Source organism: Sceloporus undulatus, chromosome 7, assembly GCF_019175285.1.
Source record: "Sceloporus undulatus isolate JIND9_A2432 ecotype Alabama chromosome 7, SceUnd_v1.1, whole genome shotgun sequence".
Classification (NCBI taxonomy): Eukaryota; Metazoa; Chordata; class Lepidosauria; order Squamata; family Phrynosomatidae; genus Sceloporus; species Sceloporus undulatus.
In genome coordinates this window covers 26,333,396-26,352,054 of record NC_056528.1, presented here as the reverse complement: position 1 = coordinate 26,352,054, position 18,659 = coordinate 26,333,396, and the positions used below count along the sequence as shown (strand labels likewise).

General features: G+C 45.9%; 2 protein-coding genes across 3 annotated transcripts in view; both read right to left on the bottom strand.

Moving 5' to 3' along the window:
- Nucleotides 1-501: 501 nt before the first annotated feature.
- LOC121936840 lies at nt 502-11,762 on the bottom strand. Its single transcript, XM_042479482.1, has 10 exons — nt 11,649-11,762; nt 10,401-10,474; nt 9,239-9,413; nt 7,923-8,152; nt 6,985-7,362; nt 6,425-6,532; nt 5,648-5,936; nt 3,447-3,640; nt 2,111-2,263; nt 502-1,131 (listed from the first exon to the last, which is right to left on the bottom strand). The coding sequence occupies exons 1-10, from the start codon at nt 11,650-11,652 to the stop codon at nt 688-690; spliced, it is 2,049 nt and encodes a 682-aa protein (XP_042335416.1). The 5' UTR covers nt 11,653-11,762; the 3' UTR covers nt 502-687.
- A 3,090-nt stretch (nt 11,763-14,852) lies between these two features.
- The window catches only part of LOC121937178 (perilipin-3-like), a 30,892-nt gene continuing 27,085 nt past the window's right edge, over nt 14,853-18,659 (bottom strand). The window contains exons 5-8 of one of the 2 annotated variants that reach the window (XM_042480137.1): nt 18,205-18,634; nt 17,129-17,328; nt 16,565-16,693; nt 14,853-16,128 (exon numbers count right to left, since the gene is read on the bottom strand). In XM_042480137.1, coding sequence (XP_042336071.1) covers nt 15,784-16,128; nt 16,565-16,693; nt 17,129-17,328; nt 18,205-18,634 — 1,104 coding nt within the window. In that variant the 3' untranslated portion in view covers nt 14,853-15,783. Of the gene's footprint in view, nt 16,132-16,564; nt 16,694-17,128; nt 17,329-18,204; nt 18,635-18,659 lie in introns of both variants that reach the window. The other variant, XM_042480136.1, reaches the window with a different exon arrangement.

The window sequence follows — 18,659 nt, the reverse complement described above, 5'->3', positions numbered from 1 at the left end:
TAAAGTACTGTACACTCGTCCCTCCACATTTGCGGCTTTGATATTTACGGATTTGATTATTCACAGATTTTATTAATATGTTCTCTCTAGGGATATCTAAGTCTTCCAATGCAACTCTATGGTCAACTTTAACTAAAAGTTGCACTGAAGAACCTAGATATTTCTAGAGAGGATATTCTACTAGACATTTGTAGCTCCTCCGGCGGTTCTTATGCTCAGTGTCTGTGCAGAGTTGCACTGGAGGACCTAGAGATTCCTAGAGAGGTGACCTCTCAGCCAAAACCATGGTGTTTTTGTTATTTGCAATTTTTCCATATTGACGGGGGTCTTGTGCCCCTAACCCTAGCGAATAGGGAGGGACAAGCGTATAGTACTTACATTGACCCATGGATAAGTCGACTCAGGTTTTTGGAGTCAATTTTTTGACTAAAGTTTCTAGACTTTCCAAAGTATTTGAAGATATGCTCAAGAAATTTACAGACGCGTTCATATTTGGTAGGGGGATTTATTAGGACAAAACGCACAGGGCTGGTCAGTTGGCGTCTCACCTCTTCTTCTTTGCAGCTTCAGGTCAAAAGATGGCACCACCTGGGACTTCTGGATAATCCTGAATCCAGGCTTCTGCATAGCAAAGCTGGGGAGATGTGGTCCTTCTGGTGTTTAGGGACTGGAGTTTTTGGAGCCGGACTAAAGATGTGGCGGAGGAGGTGGCAATGGGCGCTCTGTTTGATGGGAGGAACTGGCTCCGGCCACGTTGCCTTCATTCTCTGGTCCTCCTAGTGGCTTCTCCCCTTCCGAGAAAAGCGGGTCCTTGCCTGATTTGGAGGCGCTTTTCTGGAGCAACCACTGGGACGGCGGGTTTTGGCTCATGAAGTCCAAGATCTCATCCAGGTTCTCTCGGGCGTTGGCGATTCTTTCCCGGCTCTGGACGATGACGCTGGCCGGCAAATCCCGGAGGGAAGGAGTCAAAGCCAAGTGAGACTGAAGTTCTTCCAAGCCCTCATAGACCTGGGTGGCTTTTTCTTGGAGGTGGAGAGGGAGCTCCGAAATGTGGGGCAAGAAGTTGTGGTACGTTGTGTACAGCTCCTGGGCCAGGCTTCGGGTCAAGCTTAAGGCCTTCATCTCAAGTTGCTACAGAAAAAAATAAAGAGAACCATTCTTTGAAGTCCACATTCGGCCGCTGAACTAAAGTCCCCAGAAGCCCAGCTGCCCCCATTTTCTATGGATTGGTCCATACTGGACGGCTTGAAGTCCAGCCCCATGTCGGAGCCATACGAGTTGCTCCAGATCCCATATTTCTTGATTTGTCAAGTTGCGTTCCCAACTAGAGTTGACCCTTTGGCCCATTGGTCTTCTCAAAGCACCAAACGTAGAGTTGGCCAAGAGTCAACTCAACTCAAGGAGTCAACACTATTTTTCTGATTGACCAGAAAGTTTTTGCTCAAGAGGGTTCCTAGTCTTTGGTCCTCCAGATGGTTTGGACTTCAGTTCCCATAATTCACAATTGCTGGTCAAGTTGGCTGGGACTTCTGGGAGCTGAAGTCTGAAACAAATGGAGGACCGATGGTCGGGGACCACTGATCTTCTCAAACCCTCTCCATCCTGGCCTGTCAATCAAGAATGATTAAGCCCCACCTCTTCTCAACTAGGCTCCTCCCCCTCACCTTCAAGCACCTCCCCTTACCTCTCGGGAAACCGGCCACTAGATAATCCTATCCCTGGCTCTTAGGTGCAGTGTTGAAATATTTGAAGGGATGTCATATTGAGGAGGGAGCAAGCTTGTTTTCCGCTGCTCCAGAGACTAGAAGATGGAGTAGTGGCTGCAAACTATGGGAAAAGAGATTCCAGCTCAACATTAGGAAGAGTGTAGTGGAATCTTCTTCCTTGGAGGTCTTTAAACAGAGGCTGGATGGCCATCTGTCAGGGATGCTTTGATTTGGATTTCCTGCATGGCAAAATGGGGTTGGACTGGATGGCCCTTGCAGTCTTTTCCAACTCTATGATTCTACAGTTGGCACCGCTTTGTTTTCTCTGGGGGAGAGCAGTTCCACCAGCGCAACCTTGCTTCTGGGGACCCACCCTTGCACATTTTTGCTCCTCACCAAAATACCTCGGGAATGAAAGAGACTGACTCCATGCCACTCCTTATCGCCTGCTTTGAGCCTTCCAGTTCTTGCTCTGGTTGCCACTCGTTCCATAGGCCTGAGAGCTGTTCAGGAACTTTGGGGAAACTGCTTGAACCCAGGCCACCAGTGTAGTCTATCTGGAGGAGAGAAAGGCATTTATTATTTTAAGAGAGAGAGAGAGAGAGAGAGAGATCAATTATTGCTGGAGACAGATCAAGAAACACCTCAAACCAGAGGTGAGCAACAGGTAACCCTTGGACTGCAACTCTCAGCATCCACAGCCAGTATAACTAATGGTGAGGCATCATGTAATTTCGGGGCTAACAACATCTGGAGGGTGAGATGTTCTTCCTGCCCTTGTCTGACTTCAGATTTGCTAAACAAAAATGCCCAAGCAAATAGCATTCACTGAGATTCTAGTTCAGCTACTTAGGCTTCATTCCCACTACCTTTTAAACCAGATCGTGATTTGGCTAAACCAGTTCAATTGACCCTGGTTCCCTGAAGCGATTCTGAGAGGGGGGCATTGCGATTGACCCATTTAACCCCCGTCTTTTTGATGCTGATTTTCTCCGCTTCTTTTTCGATAAATCGAATCTGCGCAAGTGAGAACCACACACACAGATCGGAATCGATTCAAATTTCTCCTTCGGCTGGCTGGAACCGAATCATTTTGAACTGATTCATTTGTGAATGGGAACCACAAGGGGATTATTTTAGAGGGAAAAATGCAATCAGGGCAAATGTAGTGGGAACCACGCTCCGCTGTCGAATCAACCCATCGATTCGGATTGCGCACCGATTTATTTGTAAGTGGGAATGGGGCCTTACTTAAGTTGATTTAAGTGAATAGAAACTCTGTTTGCACATTGCTTGCAGTCAGTTTGCAGCCATGCAAGTAAGCTGAAGACAATGGAAAAAAGTGGGAGGAGGAGGAAGAAGAAACTGGGACATTTTGAAAGCAGCTGAAAAAGTGAGAAGGCAGAGGATTAATTGGGATTTTTCCTGACAAATTGGGACAGGATCGGAATGCATCTTGACTCTTGGTTGTTGGCTATTATCTTTATATTTCGAATTGTAATCTTTTGAGTGTAAAAACTTGGGGGAAAGTTATTATTATTGCCTCTCATGCATCCTAAGATATGGCAAGGCCAGTCTTTGAAAAGCTTTGCAAGAACCATCCCAGGGGACTGAACATAATCCCTCACCAACATCTTGATGGGGGATTCTGGGCACTGTAGTCTGCTGATACAAGGTGTCTGGGTATTTTGGGGGTGGGGTAAGAACTAGTTCTGTTCCAGTTTTCCCACTCTTACCTACCAGGTCTAAGACTTGGTCGAGGAGAGAGAGGTTCTCCCCAGTGCTCTTGCGGGTCCTTTTGACCTGGCGCAGGATGTACTTGAAAGCCCGGTTGCGCAGCTGTGTTGAGAGGGAGTTGATGCGCATGAAGCAGCCTTCCTTGCAAAGGTCCAAGGAAGAAGGGCTGGAAAGGTCTTGTGAAGCACTGGGCTGGGCTGAAGAAAAGAACAAACACAACAGGCGATGGTTCGGTTGCAGAACTGGGTGTCAGTCCAGGCCTCCGCAAGACGTCAGTTGCTATATAAGGTAACATTTGTTGATGGTAAATACAGGCGGCAGACTGTTTACAGCAGAGGAACATCCTAAAATGATAGAATCATAGGATCGGAAGAGACCCCAAGGGTCATCCAGTCCAACTCCATTCTGCCACACAATCCAAGCACTCCCGATGGATGGCCATCTCTGGTTGAAAGCCTCCAAAGAAGAAAACTGCACCATCCTCCAAGGAGGCATCTTCCACTGTCAAATAGCTCTTATCATCAGAAAGGTCTTCCTAAGGTTTAAGTGGGATCTATTTTCCCATAGTTTGCATCTATTGCTCCAGGCCCTGTTCTCTGGAGCAGCAGGAAACAAGCTTGCTCCATCTTCAATATGACATCCTAATCTTGGGATCCCATTATAGCCAATATCTGATCCCGAAACAACTAACTGTATTGAGACTATCCCTGACTTGCAATCCAGTTCTCTATGGCTGACAATGGAGATCCAATGGAGTGTGTAGCTATGGAGGCAGGGGACAAAATGGGGGCATTGCTTTCCCTAATGAAAATTTCCCCAAATGTTTAGCACTGTAGTAACTTAAAGCTTCAGTTGAGGTTCCAAGAGACTAAGATCTTAGGTCAAGCCTCACTCTCTCAGCTTCAGAGGAAGGCCATGGCGAACCTCCTCTGAAGAAACCTTGCCCAGATAATCCTTTGACAGGGTTGCCATAAATCACAGTCACCTTAGGGTCACCATAAGCCAGAAACAAACGGAAGGCACACAAGTACAAACATTGATCTTTGACTGAGTTTGTGTTGCGTTACAGGTTGGTATTCAGCTTAGGGAATATGTGATGGAATTCCCCATGTGGCTATTTATGCCATACTGTGGCAATGTGTGATCTTTGGCAATGAATGACCAATGAGATGACAACCATTGTGCAACCGCATCCATTCAATGGGTCTCCTTGAATCAGGATTAAGACCAAGATGATGAAAGGTCTGGAAAGCAAGCCTTATGATGAATGACTAAGGGAGCTATGTTTAGCTTGGAGAAGAGACGACTGAGAAGTGAACATCTGAATGGAGGTCATGTAGAAAATGGACCTTATTGATTTGCTGCTCCAGGGACTGCAATGCCAGCCACTGGGTTCAAACGTCAAGAAAAGAGATGCCACCTAAACATTAGGAAGAACCTCTTGACCACATGAATTGTTTGGCAATGGAGTGGGTTGCCTAAGAAGGCAGTGGAGTCTCCATCTTTGGAGGTCTTTAAACAGGAGTAGGATGGCCATCTCTCAGGAGTGCTTTCGCTGTGTTTTCCTGCATGGCAAGCCCATTGGCGTACCTAGTATATTTGACATCAACCCTCATTTCTGTTTACCATTTCTTCTTCTTCTTTTGAAATCAAATCACTTCTATGCATACTTCTCATCATCCAAATACCCGAGTAATTAAGTTGGTTTTGGTTTTACCTATATCTTCGTAAGTCTTCTATATTTTAATCTATTATAGTGGACATATTAACATCTTCTTTCTTTATACGATCTATCCATGGTTCCCATTCCAAATTAAACTTCCTCGGAGATATTTTATTTATTAAGTATGTTAATTTATCCATAATGGATGAACAAACAAGGGTCAATTTTGATACTCCCCTCCTCTCTTTGACAGCCCTTTCTGGGTCTGTTGGAGATGCTGGCTGGGTGGGAAAGGGAGCGGACTCTCTTTACTGCTTGGCCAACAGAGCCAAAATGCAACCACTTCCCACCATTATACCCAGTGACACTACCTTTGGGGTGCCACCCAGTGTGGTCCACACTCCCTGCACATTCCTATTGGCACCCCTGGGCAAAGTCTTGAGTTATATGACCCTTGCAATCCCTTCCACATCTACGATTTTATGGTTCCAAGAGAAGGATTCGGGCCATTGCCTCCACACCATTTCTGCCCAGTTCTCACCAATGCTAGTTGGCGGCAACGGGAGGTAATAATTCAGCCATTCTTCTGATTTCATCAGCGCCCTATCAATGGTTGTGGAAAAGACCTGCCCGATGGGTGACTCCACGAAGGCGTTGATGCTGTTGACCATGGCCGATTGCGGGACCCTGGTGTCCTGGATCTGGGAGGCGAGCTCGGCCACCATGTTGTGGAAGGACTTGTCTCTTCCTCTCTGTGAGGAGCTCATCAATGCGGGCTTGGAAAGGATTGAGACGATTGCTGCGTCCGGCTCTTCTTTCGAGGACCAATCCTGTGAGTTAGGGATGAGGGTGGATGGGAGAGGAGAGGAGACCGAGAAAGTTACTTTCTTCATTTGCAGGTAGAACTAGAGCCTGGCATCCTGTTGGTTAGTTCCATTATTGTAAATTGACTTGTGTGTCTGGTGCCTTCAAGTCATAAGTTGCTGACTTGTGGAGACCCCATGAGTTTCCTCGGGATTTCTTAGGCAAGCTAAATGATGCAGCAGCTAAAAAAGCCAATATGATTCTAGGCAGCATCTGTTTCACCTTCTCTACCAAAGAGCTCTGGTGCCACAATAAATGACAAATCCCAGCAGCTCCTAGGATGGAGCCAAGACCGTTAAAGTGGTGTCAAACTGCATTCATTCTGCAGCTTTACAGGACAACTGTGAACAGAGGTAAATCTCAGTGGTGTCAATGTGGTTTATTCCCCCAAGTAAATGGGTGTAGGACTGCAGCTCTTAAAGTGTACACCATTCACATGCTCAAGTGGTTCTACCTTAGTTTCTGTCCGGAGCACGGTTTCCCTTTCAGACGAGTTGCTCGCACGTATGTCATAGCGCATTGGAGATTTTCCTCTCATGGCTTTGTTTGCTGATATCGAAGACTGCAAGAGGAAAAGAGCGAACAAAGAAGCCAAGGGTCAGTTGTAAAGAACTGGGTCCTTTATTTAGAACCAGAAAACTGTGGCAATGTGTGATCTTTGGCAATGACTTGATGGATGAATGAGGTGACAACCATTAAACAAGCCCATCACCAGTTTTCTGGTGGATGGTCCAAACAATGATCCAAGATCTATTTTGGTTATCTTTCTTGGCTAACTCAAGAAAGACTCAGTCCCATAACCAGTTCTCTGGTTGATGGTCCAATAAATGAGCCAAGATACTTTTTGGGTTATCTGTCTTGGCTAACTTAAGAAAGACGCAATGCCATCACAAGTTCTCTGGCGGATGGTCCAATAAATGACCCAAGATACCGTTTTGGTTATATTTGTTGGCTAACTCAAGAAAGACTCAATCCCATCACCAGTTCTCTGGTCCAACAAATGACCCAAGGTACCTTTTCAGCGATCACCCGTGAGACTGTTGAAGGCTCCTTGGACAGTGGCGCCCATCTGAACTCCAAATCTTCTTCTGATGCTGGTTGAGAGTCATTCGGTACCTCTGTATCTGAGCCAAGATTTGGCAAGGGTGCCCACTGAAGGGTGGGCCGCTCTTGAATCTCTGGTGGCCGAGGGACCGTCGGTGGCGGTGTCTCCGAAGGAGAACCTGGGGGCAGTCTAGGAACCTGGGCCTTCTGCTCTGGTGGAGTATCAGAGGCCGTGCTTTCCCCATCGTAGACTGTGGGCTCCATCTCCTCGTCGTCTTGTAACGGCCATGATATCATTGGTGGGGTCTCAGACGACTCGTTCCTCCATACCCCAGTCTTAGACAAAATCTGCAAAACAACAAAATTAAGATATTTCTGCCCTGCCTTCCAGCCCACAAGGGCTCCTGAGGCAATGGACAGGCAACAGCAATGAAAATGAAATAAACTTGAAACCATTTTAAAACACAGGGCCATGCTCTCTAAAGAAAAACAAAACAGAAATGTCGATTTCATCCTAGTTGGACTAGTGTAATGCGCTCTACATGGGGCTGGCCATGTTTGGAAACTTCGCCGGGTCCAAAATACGGTGACTAGGCTATCGGCAGGGGCAGCTGGGTACAGGGATCATCTGAGTCTCCTGTTGAAATAGCTGAATTGGCAGAATTAAAGTGCTGGTTTTGACCTTTAAAGCCCTACACAGCTTGGGTCCAGACCAGTGGTATCAATAGATGCTGCTGAAGACCATGCACATAACATGTTGGTATGTACATGTTGCTACATGTACATACCAGCATAATTTTGTGAGGTGCTGTGGGTTTCAAATTTTGAGTATATTGACATACCCACCGTGACCAATGTGTGGAAATAAAACTACCATGACAATTTTGTTGATAGGTAGTACCCCATACCGTCTTTTGTGATTGTTGAGAGAATGATTCCTCCCGTGCTAAGGGCAAAGGAACCTCGGGCTGCTCCTTTAGAGGATTGTTTGGGTCTTCCTCTGGTAATACTTGAGAAATAACCTCCTCCTTCTCATCTTCTAGAGATGGTTGTCTCCTGAGTGAATCTTGGATTGGTTCTCCCTCCTTGTGCTCATCCTTCGGGGACCCATTCTCACTTTTGGCTTGAGCTTTTTCACCTATGAAGAGGAGCATCGCTTCAACTTTCACGCATGGGCTGCAATTTAACATCCTCTCATTGTTAAGTTAAATATCCATGTATGGGGATACTCTGCTCCAGCACTGGGAAAGCCCTGTGTATGAGGGCACATTGCTCAACACTGGGAAAGCCCTGTGTATGAGGGCACATTGCTCAACACATGTCGTTTGACTGCATATGCAGTCGCACCATGCAAAAAGTTCACTGTGCAATGGCAATGCATAATTTGCAGCATGTAACACACAGCTGAAATACTAATCTTTGCTGCTATGTCAGAATCTGATTCTGTTGCTGACAGAATATGGATGGCATCCTGTTCGTGACATACGCATGCATAGGCCATGCTGAGAGACTATGAGTGGCATCCTGTTTGTGACATATGTATGAATTAGCCACACTGACAGACTATGGGTACATCCTGTTCATGACATACAGATGAACTAGCTGCACAGACAGACTATGGATAGCATCCTGTTTGTGACATACGCATGAATTAACTGTGCCGACAGACTATGGGTAGCATCCTGTTCGTGACATACTACGCATGAACTAGCCATGCTGACAGACAGTGGGTTGCATCCTTGCCATGCTGACAGATTATGGGTATCATCCTGTTCATGACATACACATGAATAAGCCATGCTAACACATTGGGTGACATCCTGGCCATTCTGACAGATTATGGGTGGCATCCTGATCGTGCAATGCACAACTAAGTTGTGCTATACATGCAGGGAGAATTGGTCACCATAGTGCAACAGGCATATTTGGCTGCCAGCATTGTTGGGTACTGTGGCTGCGCATGGAGCATTGTGCCTTATGCTTGGACACCATGCATCAGAGATTCACAGTTTGCATTGCAATGGATTTTTATGCTATGCTGAGGTGATGCTGTCTTGTAGCCCATGTCTGTTACTAATTTGCCCCATGTATTTTAGAGTGACTCATGCATCTCTGTGCCATTAACAGGATGCCACCCATAGACTTTGAACTCCAAACTCCAACCCATTTCTCTATGGCCCGCTCTCTCTATTGGCGCACCACTCCCAACTTGGTGCATACTCACTCTGTTGCTCCGATTCCAATCCAGTCTGTGGACCATCTGTCAGGGAGGGAAAAGAAATCCTTCTGTCAGCCTCATCCTCCTGTGAATCTTCATTTCGCTTGTCTTTTCTGGCATCAGTGGTGGGATCAGGCATGTTTAAAATCTTGGACAGGCTGATTGTCCTAATAACTGAAACCTAAGGGATAGACAACAGGGTTGGTTCACCTTACAGCATCTATTGATGTCAAAAGGGTCTTTCCATGCTTTATGTTCCCAGTGGGAAAAGTTGTTATTGTGTGCCTCCAAGTTGTTTCTGATTTATGGCAACCCTGAAATGAACCTATCGTTGGGTTTACTTGGCCAGATTTGTTCATAGGAGGTTTGGCGGGTTTTTAAAAATCCCTTTTATTTGGCGTCACAAACAAGATGCAATGGAACCCCAGTCTATTATCAGACTCCCTTTGAGAACCTTAAAGGCATTAAAAACTCCCCTCTTCTGGTGTTATGAACAGGATTCAATGGAACCCCAGTCTGCTATCAGACCATTCCAATCTACCTTAGAGAGCCACAAAGGATTTAAAAACTCCCTTATAGTTAGTGTTATGAACACAATGCAATGGGATTCCAATCTACTACCAGACTCTCTTTGGGAACCTTCAAGGATTTAAAAAACTCCCCTTTATTTGGTGTTACGAAAAGGATGCAATGGAACTCCAATTTAATATCAGACTTCCCTTGGGAACCGCTTTGGTTGTCCTTGGACAGAGAAGCAGGGTATAAATAAAGCTTTTATTTATTTTATTATTATTAAATAAATCCCCTTTATTTGATATTATGAACAGGATGCAATGCAGCTCCAATCTATTCTCAGTTTCCCTTTGGGAGCCTTGAAGGGTTTAAAAAATCCCTGTATTCAGTGTTACGAACAGGATGCAATGGATCTCCAAATCTATTATCAGGTTCCCTTCATAAATCTTAAAGGAGCTTGAATCTTCCGCATGCTAAGGCTATATACCACCAAACTCTGGCCCTTTCCTCCAGGGTTTAGGAAGAACGAAGGTTGTCCCCCATCAAAATAGAAGCCAAACCCACTAAAAATGGAAAATAGGCTTGCAAAAAGGCCACTCTTCATGGAGCAATCTCCTCCATTGCAAGCCTCTCAAATGCAGAGGTTCATACGTACGTCCCTCTCCTGCCTCACGGAGGTGGCTTTGTCCGAGGAGGTGGTTGTCACCCTGTGTTCTTCAGAGGAATAACCTACATGCATAACACAACAGAAATGGAAGCGTTTCAATATTATTGTCTTGCCGAAGGGCCAAACCCACCTTTGTATCCCTTTCTGCATCTCTGGCCCAGGGCAATGGGTACTGATAGTTTTTTGTGGTTTTTCGGGCTACATGGCCATGTTCTAGAAGAGTTTATTCCTGATGTTTCAGCAGCATCTGTGGCTGGCATCTTCAGAGGGTTTCTCTCTGATTTCTCTGAAGATGCCAGCCATGGATGGCGGTGAAAAGTCAGGAAGAAACTCTTCTAGAACATGGCTGCATAGCCTGAAAAACCCACAAAAATCTATGGTTGCCACAGCCATGAAAGCCTTCGACTTGGCGATGGGTATGTTTAGCTGGGAATGTTATTCCCTGTTGGCATCCTCTTAGTGAGGTTGACTGTTGGACTATGATTCTGGAGACCAGGGTTCGAGTCCCCACTCAGCCATGGAAACTCACTGAGTGACAATGGGTAAGTTACACCTTCTCAGCCTCAGAGCATGGCAATGGCCAACGCTCACCGGAGAAGCTTGCCAGGAAAACGTCCTGATAGGTTTGCCTTAGGGTCGCCATAAGTCAGAAATAACTTGAAGACAACACACACACAATGAAGTCGAAGGCTTTCAGGGCCGGCATCCATACATTTTTGTGGGTTTTTCGGGCTATGTGGCCATGTTCTAGAAGATGTTTCACCAGCATCTGTGGCTGGCATCTTCAGAGAATGATGCTGGCAAAACGTCAGGAATAAACTCTTCTAGACCATGGCCACATAGCCCAAAAAAACCACAAGAAAACTACACATACATTATCCTAAGGGCTCTGGGGGTCTGAGGGTCTGAACACACAGGTTAAAATAAAGCTGCTTTGGGTCACTTTGGAGGTATGCTGTCTTAAGAGGCTGGAAACCATGCCAAAGCCATGCTTTGGTGCAGCTTCTGGCCTCTTGAGATGCCTGTGTCATTTAAACAGCATATCTCCAAAGTGACCCGAAGCAGCTTTATTTTGGCCTGTCTGTTCAGGCTCTGGGAGGTGCTTCCGCTGCAGTCCACGCATTTTTATTTTGGATGCTGCCCTTGCAAACACATGGAGGGCTGGTCCTAAGCCATGTACCCAAGGATGAGCACCTAAATTCATCCAGAAAACCAGAGGAGGTGAGACTGACTTACTCATATTCGGCCATGACCCCTTTGCTCTATGACTAGGTAGACTCACAGGCCTCGGCTCGGCCCATGGTCACAGCTTCATTCTTCCCCCTCCATGTAAGACCTGTGTGTTTTCAGTCCGGAAATGGGCCAAAGGAGAGATTCTCCCATCATTCCATGCAAGCCCTTGTGATGTGGTGTGATGTCACAGATCTGCTGGAGCCGGGCTCTTGGAAGGCCAGATCAGAAAGAAACCAGACATCTCCAAAAAGGGATCTCTGATCCAGAGACTAGGGCACCAAGCAATGGGTTCAACATTTAGGTTCCCACCTAAACATTAGGAAGAACTTCCTGATGGTAAGAGCTATTCGATCATGAAAGGCGCTGCCTTGGAAAGTGGTGGAGCCTCCTTCTTTGGAGGCTTTGAAACCAAGGCTAGATGGCCATCTAATAATAATAATAACAAAATGTATTTGTATCCTGCCTCTCCAAGCAGACCGAGGCGGCTAACAATAATAAAACACTCTTAAAAAACAATATAAAACAGCGATCATCATTACATCCCAACCCTCCCAAACCCACCCATCCACAATAAAATACAATTAAATATTAAACAATGGTTAAAACAAGGCAGAGGCAGCTCTGGAAAGTAGCAGGTGCTTGATGGAATTAACAGAAAAATCACCAGGATGTTAATCTGGGACGGCCTGACGGAAGAGATGCGTCTTGATCGCCTTTTTAAAGCATTCAAGACATCATATGTAGGATCTGTTCCGGCAGGTTGTTCCATAATTTGGGGTCGGCAGAAGAGAAGGTCCTCTGAGTAACCGCAGCCAGCCTGGTTTTCACTGGCTGCAGTAAGTTTTTGCTAGAGGACCTAAGCGTGTGGGGCGGATTATATGGGAGAAGGCGATCCTGTAAGTAAGATGGACCCAAGCCATGAAGGGCCTTAAAGGTTATAACCAACACCTTGTACTGTGCCTGGAAGTTACTAGGCAGCCAGGATTTTAATATAGGTGTTATGTCATCACTCCTGGATCTTCCAGTGACCAATCCAGCTGCCATATTTTGAATTAATTGAAGTTTCCGGACTAGGTGCGAGAGTAGCCCTATGTAGAGCGCATTGCAGAAGTCAAGGCATGCAGTTACCAGCATGTGCACCATAGTTTTTAGGTCCACAAGATCCAGGAAGGGGATGTTGTTGTTGTTGTTGTTGTTGTTGTTGTTATTATTATCTTCCACAGAGAGGACTTGGATGGTGTCTTCCTGCATGGCAGAATGGAGTTGGATGACCCTTAAGGGTCCCTTCCAAATCTAGGATTCTGGGTCTTCCCAAAGAGGCTGGGCAGTTTCCCTGCGTAGTGCATGTGTCCCAACTTTTAATTTCAACACTGAGCAAAGGATTGGGTTTCATGGTCTATGGGGCTCCTTCCAGTGCTGCGATGGTACGAACTTGGCACCTTTGAGCCACATGGGGTGGCAATGCCCATCATCCCCAGCCAGCTAGGCATGCTGAGAGTTGTAGTGCAACTCAGCCAAAAGTAATTGGATTGAAGAAGGTAAAAATATTCCTTCTCTAAGCAAATCTAAATGCATGTGTCCAACTTTTAATATTTAAACATATTGATGAAGGTGGTGCTTTAAGGGGTGCTGAGGGTTGTAGTGCAAGTCACTGGGCTGAGGAAGGTAAAAATCTCTCTCCTCCTGGGAGAGGGAACTTGGCACCTTTGAGTTGCATGGAAGGCAACTCCCATCGTCCCCAGCCACATAGGGATGTTGAGAGTTGTAGTGCAACTCAGCTGAAACTCACAGGGCTGTGTGAATCTAAGTGCCTATGTCAAACTTTGGATGTTTAAGCATTTTTATTAAGGTAGTGCTTTGGGGGTCTGTCTCTGACAGATCAAGCTGAACACCTCACCAAACTACAAGTCCCATGGATAGAGCCTATGACTATAATGGATTGTCGGTTTTATTCTGTATTTTGTGTTGGTGTGTGTAACTTTTTGTTTTTAAAAATACATTTTAGTTGATGATTGCATCTTACTATTACATTTTTAGTCTTGTATTCTAGTCTTTGATATTACTGAAGCCACTCTAAATGTTTTATTCTGCTGTAAAGCGCCAAGTACTTGGACGGCAATATATAAATAAATGATGATGATGATAATAATAATAATAATAATAATAATAATATGAGAGCCATGGCAGTTAATGTAGGGTCAAACCACTTTAATTCTGCAGTGCGGATACACCATTTGAAGTAGAATAGGATTATGAAGTTGGAAGTAACCCAGAGGCCACATAATCTAACCCACCATCAATGCGGAAAACCACAGATGAAGCATCCCTAGTGGATAGGCATCCAAAACCTCCAACAAAGCAAAGTCCATCATTTTCGGAAGAGGCATCCCTTACTTGGAAAACATTGCTCAAGGTTGCTAGGAGTAAAAATTTGCAGCCATGTTTTGCAAAGGGAGCAATTGCAAGTTCTGAATGAGAACCAGTGTGGATCGTTGTGGTTTTGAGTGTTAAGACTAGGACTCTGGAAGACCAAGGTTCGAATCCCCACTCAGCCATGGAAACCCACTGGGCAAGTCACACTCTCTCAGCCTCAAAGGAAGGCCATGGCAAAGGTCCTTTGGACCAAGAAAACCATAGGAGAGACTGCATGGTGGAGTGGTTTAGGTACTGGACTGATGAGACTTGAGTTCAAATCCCCATTTAGCCTTTTGTCATGTGTGGCCCAGTCCCCTTTCATACTTCACAGCTTGCATGCCCTCCAACAACATCTCAATGCGTTCTAAAGACCCCAAGAGTTATTTGCGGGAAAGAATGGCGAAAGCTACTTCTTGAAGCAGAAGAACTCTGGAATGTATGCACTGAGTTTAGGAAAGCTTGGTTAAAGAAAACCAAAACTCTACTTTCAGGAATTAAATGTAAACTGAGAAGGAAAGTGGGAGGAGAGGAAAAATTGGGACATTTTAAACACAGCTGAGAAAGTGGGAAGGCAGAGGGTTCAAGCAGTACTATTTCTGCCAAACCGGGACGTTTGGAGGGCATGTTTCCAACTTAGCATCCTCAAAGTTTTAATCCTCAATTTCATAACTCTCAGCCCCAGGAAATCCCAGGAGGTGCATTTCTGAAATCTAGAAGTCATCATTAATCTCTGCAATGTAAGACAGTTTACTCCCCCAGCACCCCATTTGCTAATACAAAAGGACCTCAGTGTTTCAATGCAATGTGGTTTATTTAGGAATGTTAAGTACAGGGCGGAAAATGAAAGCGGGAGCCAAGTTAGAGGAGGGACCAGTTACACCCTTTCCCCCCCAAAGACAGAGACGATTGCATATTATACAAGGCAATGCCTACATTTCAGGCTTTTTCTATCCCCATTGGAGTCTCTTGACAATTTTAATACTATTGTTTCTGAACAACCGATGCATCGGCAAGATCTTAGCACAGACATGTTCTCTTGAAAGCAGCTGCTTTTGCACTAAGGCTATTTAAGAAACCGGTTAAATTTGCTACAGGAAAAGAAATAAAAATAAACACTGTATTTTCGTTAAACAGCATATGATGGAGATTGCTCACTTGTGGTTGCTGAAAGAATTTTCCATCTCCACTGCCCCGCAGCCATGGGAGCCAGTCATTGCCGCCTTCCTTTACATTTTAATGGGGTTCCACCAAAATGGTGTCTAGAACTTGCGTTCCAACCAGGAGAGCCTCAAGCAACCAATGTAACATGAGGCTGTCCACCAGCCAACCACACTTTGAAAATGTGATCTAGAAAGCAAAGGATTTGTAGCCTTTAAATATGTATGTAAGTCTATGTTTTAAATTGGGTAATAGGTCCCCTGGTTGGAAAAAAAATTAGCCCTTTTTGATATGGAAGCCTTAGTGCATTAACATGTTAATGGAGGGCCACCAAAATGGTGGCCAGAACTTGCATTCCAGCTAGGCTTCAGCCTGGCTCAACTAAGAGCACCTCAACAGCTAAACTAACATGGGTCTCCCTACAAACACTAGGACATTCCCATTGTAAGTCAAACTAAGTCTTGCCTTTCCTAAGTGTCAAGGCCCAGAAGACTGATAGGAAATGTGCAAACCTTCTCCTTGACCCCATCCCACCTCCAAACAGAGAAGCACCCACCATGTAGTCCTATTCCATCTCTATCTCCTCCACCTCTGGTTTGCCAGATGGGGTGAAGGGTCCAACTAGCCAAGAAAGGGGGGCGTTGTGGACCACTTGGTCCATCAGCTCTTCCGTCAGCTCACGGGCTTTGGACACTTTCTCCCTGCTCTGGGCCAAGACCGAACTCGACAAATCCTGGAAGGACTTGGCAGACAAGAAGGACGTCCGGAGATCCTCCACGTTTTGGCGGACAAGAGACACTTTCTCCTGGAGACCGGCGGGGAGGCCTTGGAGGTTGGAGACCAGAGCCATGGTGGTCGACTGGAGCTGCTGGGCAAGGCCACGAGATACTTCCAAAGCTTGAGTCTCAATCTGCTGCAAGAAGGTAAGAATGGTCAAGGTTAGAAGGTGGTAGTGACAACCAGCATGACGTTGTAGTTTGAGGATTGGACTGTGACTCTGGAGACCCAGGTTCGAATCCCTGCTCAGCCATGCAAACCCACTGGATGACCTTGGGCAAGTCCCACTCTCTCAGCTGCGGAGGAAGGCAAATGCAAATCCCCCTCTGAATGAAAAGTTGTCAAGAAAACCCCAACCTTAGGGTCAGCATAGGTTGGAAACGACTCGAAGGCACACGATACACACATCTCTGCATCCCACATTCTTATATTTATTGGACCCTGCATCCCACATTCTTATATTTATTGGACCCTCCATAGGGAGAGCCTCCATAGAGAGAAGCAGGCTATCCATGTCATCCAGATGTCTTGCCTTGGGAATGGATTTCTCTTCCCAAACCCAAACCTACCTTTGGGTCAGGAATATCCTTCAGGGTGGTCTCCAGGGAGTGCTTTTGCTTCCATTCCAGCCACATCTGATGGAGCTTCTCTTGACCACTTTGGAGTTTCTGATCGACACCCTGCTTGACCTGCTCAATCTAAGAGGACAAGAGATGGAAAGGTGTCAGCAAACCTTTCCTAAAACTATAGCGTCTGTCCTCCTAAGTGGAAGACACAGAGATACTCTTCCAGCTTTCACCTGGGGCATTAAAAAAAAAACCTTGATGTTTAGGGCCTGGTGGATTTCAGATCTTTCACCATTTTGGTCACCCTCCTCTGGACACCTTCCAGCTTGTCCACATCCTTCTTAAATTGTGGTGCCCAGAACTGGACACAATATCCCAGGTGAGGTCGGACCAAAGCAGAACAGAGTGGCAGGCACTATGACTTCCCTGGATCACTATACTCCAGTGATGCCTAGGATCATATTGGCTTTTTTAGCTGCTGCCTCACACTGTTGACTTCTGTTCAACATGGAGTCTACTAGGACTCCTAGATCCCTTTCATAGGGACAATTGCTAGTGATTTCTTACCAGCTCAATGGTTTGATGGAGCTGAGCCAGGGCATCTTGAGTTCCTTGCTTGGCATCTTTCAGCTTGGCCAGGGAGTGTTGATAGGCTCGGTGACGGAGTTTGGTCGAGAGGGACCCCAAGCGCACAAAGTAGTTCCCTTGCGCTTTCTGCTGCTCAACGGTGGCCATATCAAAACCTTCCATGGATGTGGCCAGTTTTGCTGGAAGGATACAAAGAGATTAAGTTCATAACTTGTCAAGTGAGAAGGAGCCATGGATAGTGGCCAGAGGTGTCCTGATAGATTTTGAGGTTCGGGCGTTCATCATGGGAGTCTCCTTAGCTGCAATCCCAAGGAAAGTCTGCAAATGCAGGTCTGAATCATCAACAAACTAGTTTTAGGGGTTTTGATTCTTACCAAGAGCAGGCCTTTTGCAAAGCTAATAGATATTGGTTGCCCATCTGAAACAAAGCTAAACCAAAATCCATTGCATTTGGAGATGAGTAGCAGGGCAGTGTAGTGGTTTTAGTCTTGGGGTAGGAACCAGTGTTCGAACCTCTGGGTCACCTTGAGCAAGTCACTCCCACACCCCCAACGGAGTATAAATCCTCAATATAAATCTTGCCAAATATTACAATAGGGTTGCCATAAGGTGGAATTGACTTTAGTGTACATAACAAAGATGTCACAGCAGGGATAGCTTGTAATAATATCGGGAAAGCCTTCCTTTCCCAGATCCTGTGAGCTTCTTTATCAGAGGCTTTGTTAACTGAGGTATACCTATATAGGAATTGTAAAGTTGGAAGAGACCCTAAAAGGCCATCCACTCCAACCCCTGCTATACATGCAAAGCAAACCCAACAGATGGCCATCGAGCCTCTGCTTATGACCCCAAATACCTTTGTAGCACTCAACAGACGCCAGATGGAAATCTTTTGGAAGAACACAGAAGAGCATGTATTGGACAGGTAAGTCCTCTGTGGCTAAGTGCTCATCGCTAAATCAATACCCAGCTTCATCTCATCACCAGAAATGAGATCCTTGGATCTAATGCTCAAACCTATCCCTGTTCCAAAGGTGAAAAAGCAACCCACTCACCCAACTCTTCATCCGTGATCGGAAGATAGCGGTCAACCAGCTCTTCCGATTTGCCAAGCATGGCATCTACACCGCTGGACACCATTTGGCCGACTGAGGAGCTCATGACGGTGTTGACGCTGCTGGAGACCGCTGACCTGGTCATCTCCATGCCTCCTGAAACTGCTGACTTAGTCATCTCCATGCCTCCTGAGACCGCTGACTTGGTCATCTCCATGCCTCCTGAAACAGCTGACTTGGTCATCTCCATGCCTCCTGAGACTGCTGACTTGGTCATCTCCACACTCCCTGAGACCACCTCCTTGGTTTTATCAACCATCTCCGTCATGGTGCTGCTGAGGGCATCTTTGGCTCCCGTCATGGTACTGGTGAGAGCGTCTTTCGCTCCCGTGACTGTGGACGTCACCAGGTTCTTGGTGTCCGAAATGATCTGTAAGACAGTTTTGTGCATGAGA

Coding starts and splice junctions, on each gene's coding strand:
- LOC121936840 (XM_042479482.1), bottom strand. Junction 7,363..7,922: donor CTCAACAATCACAAAAGACG/GTATGGGGTACT, acceptor GTTGTTTTGCAG/ATTTTGTCTAAGACTGGGGT. Junction 6,533..6,984: donor CACGGGTGATCGCTGAAAAG/GTACCTTGGGTC, acceptor TTCCTCTTGCAG/TCTTCGATATCAGCAAACAA.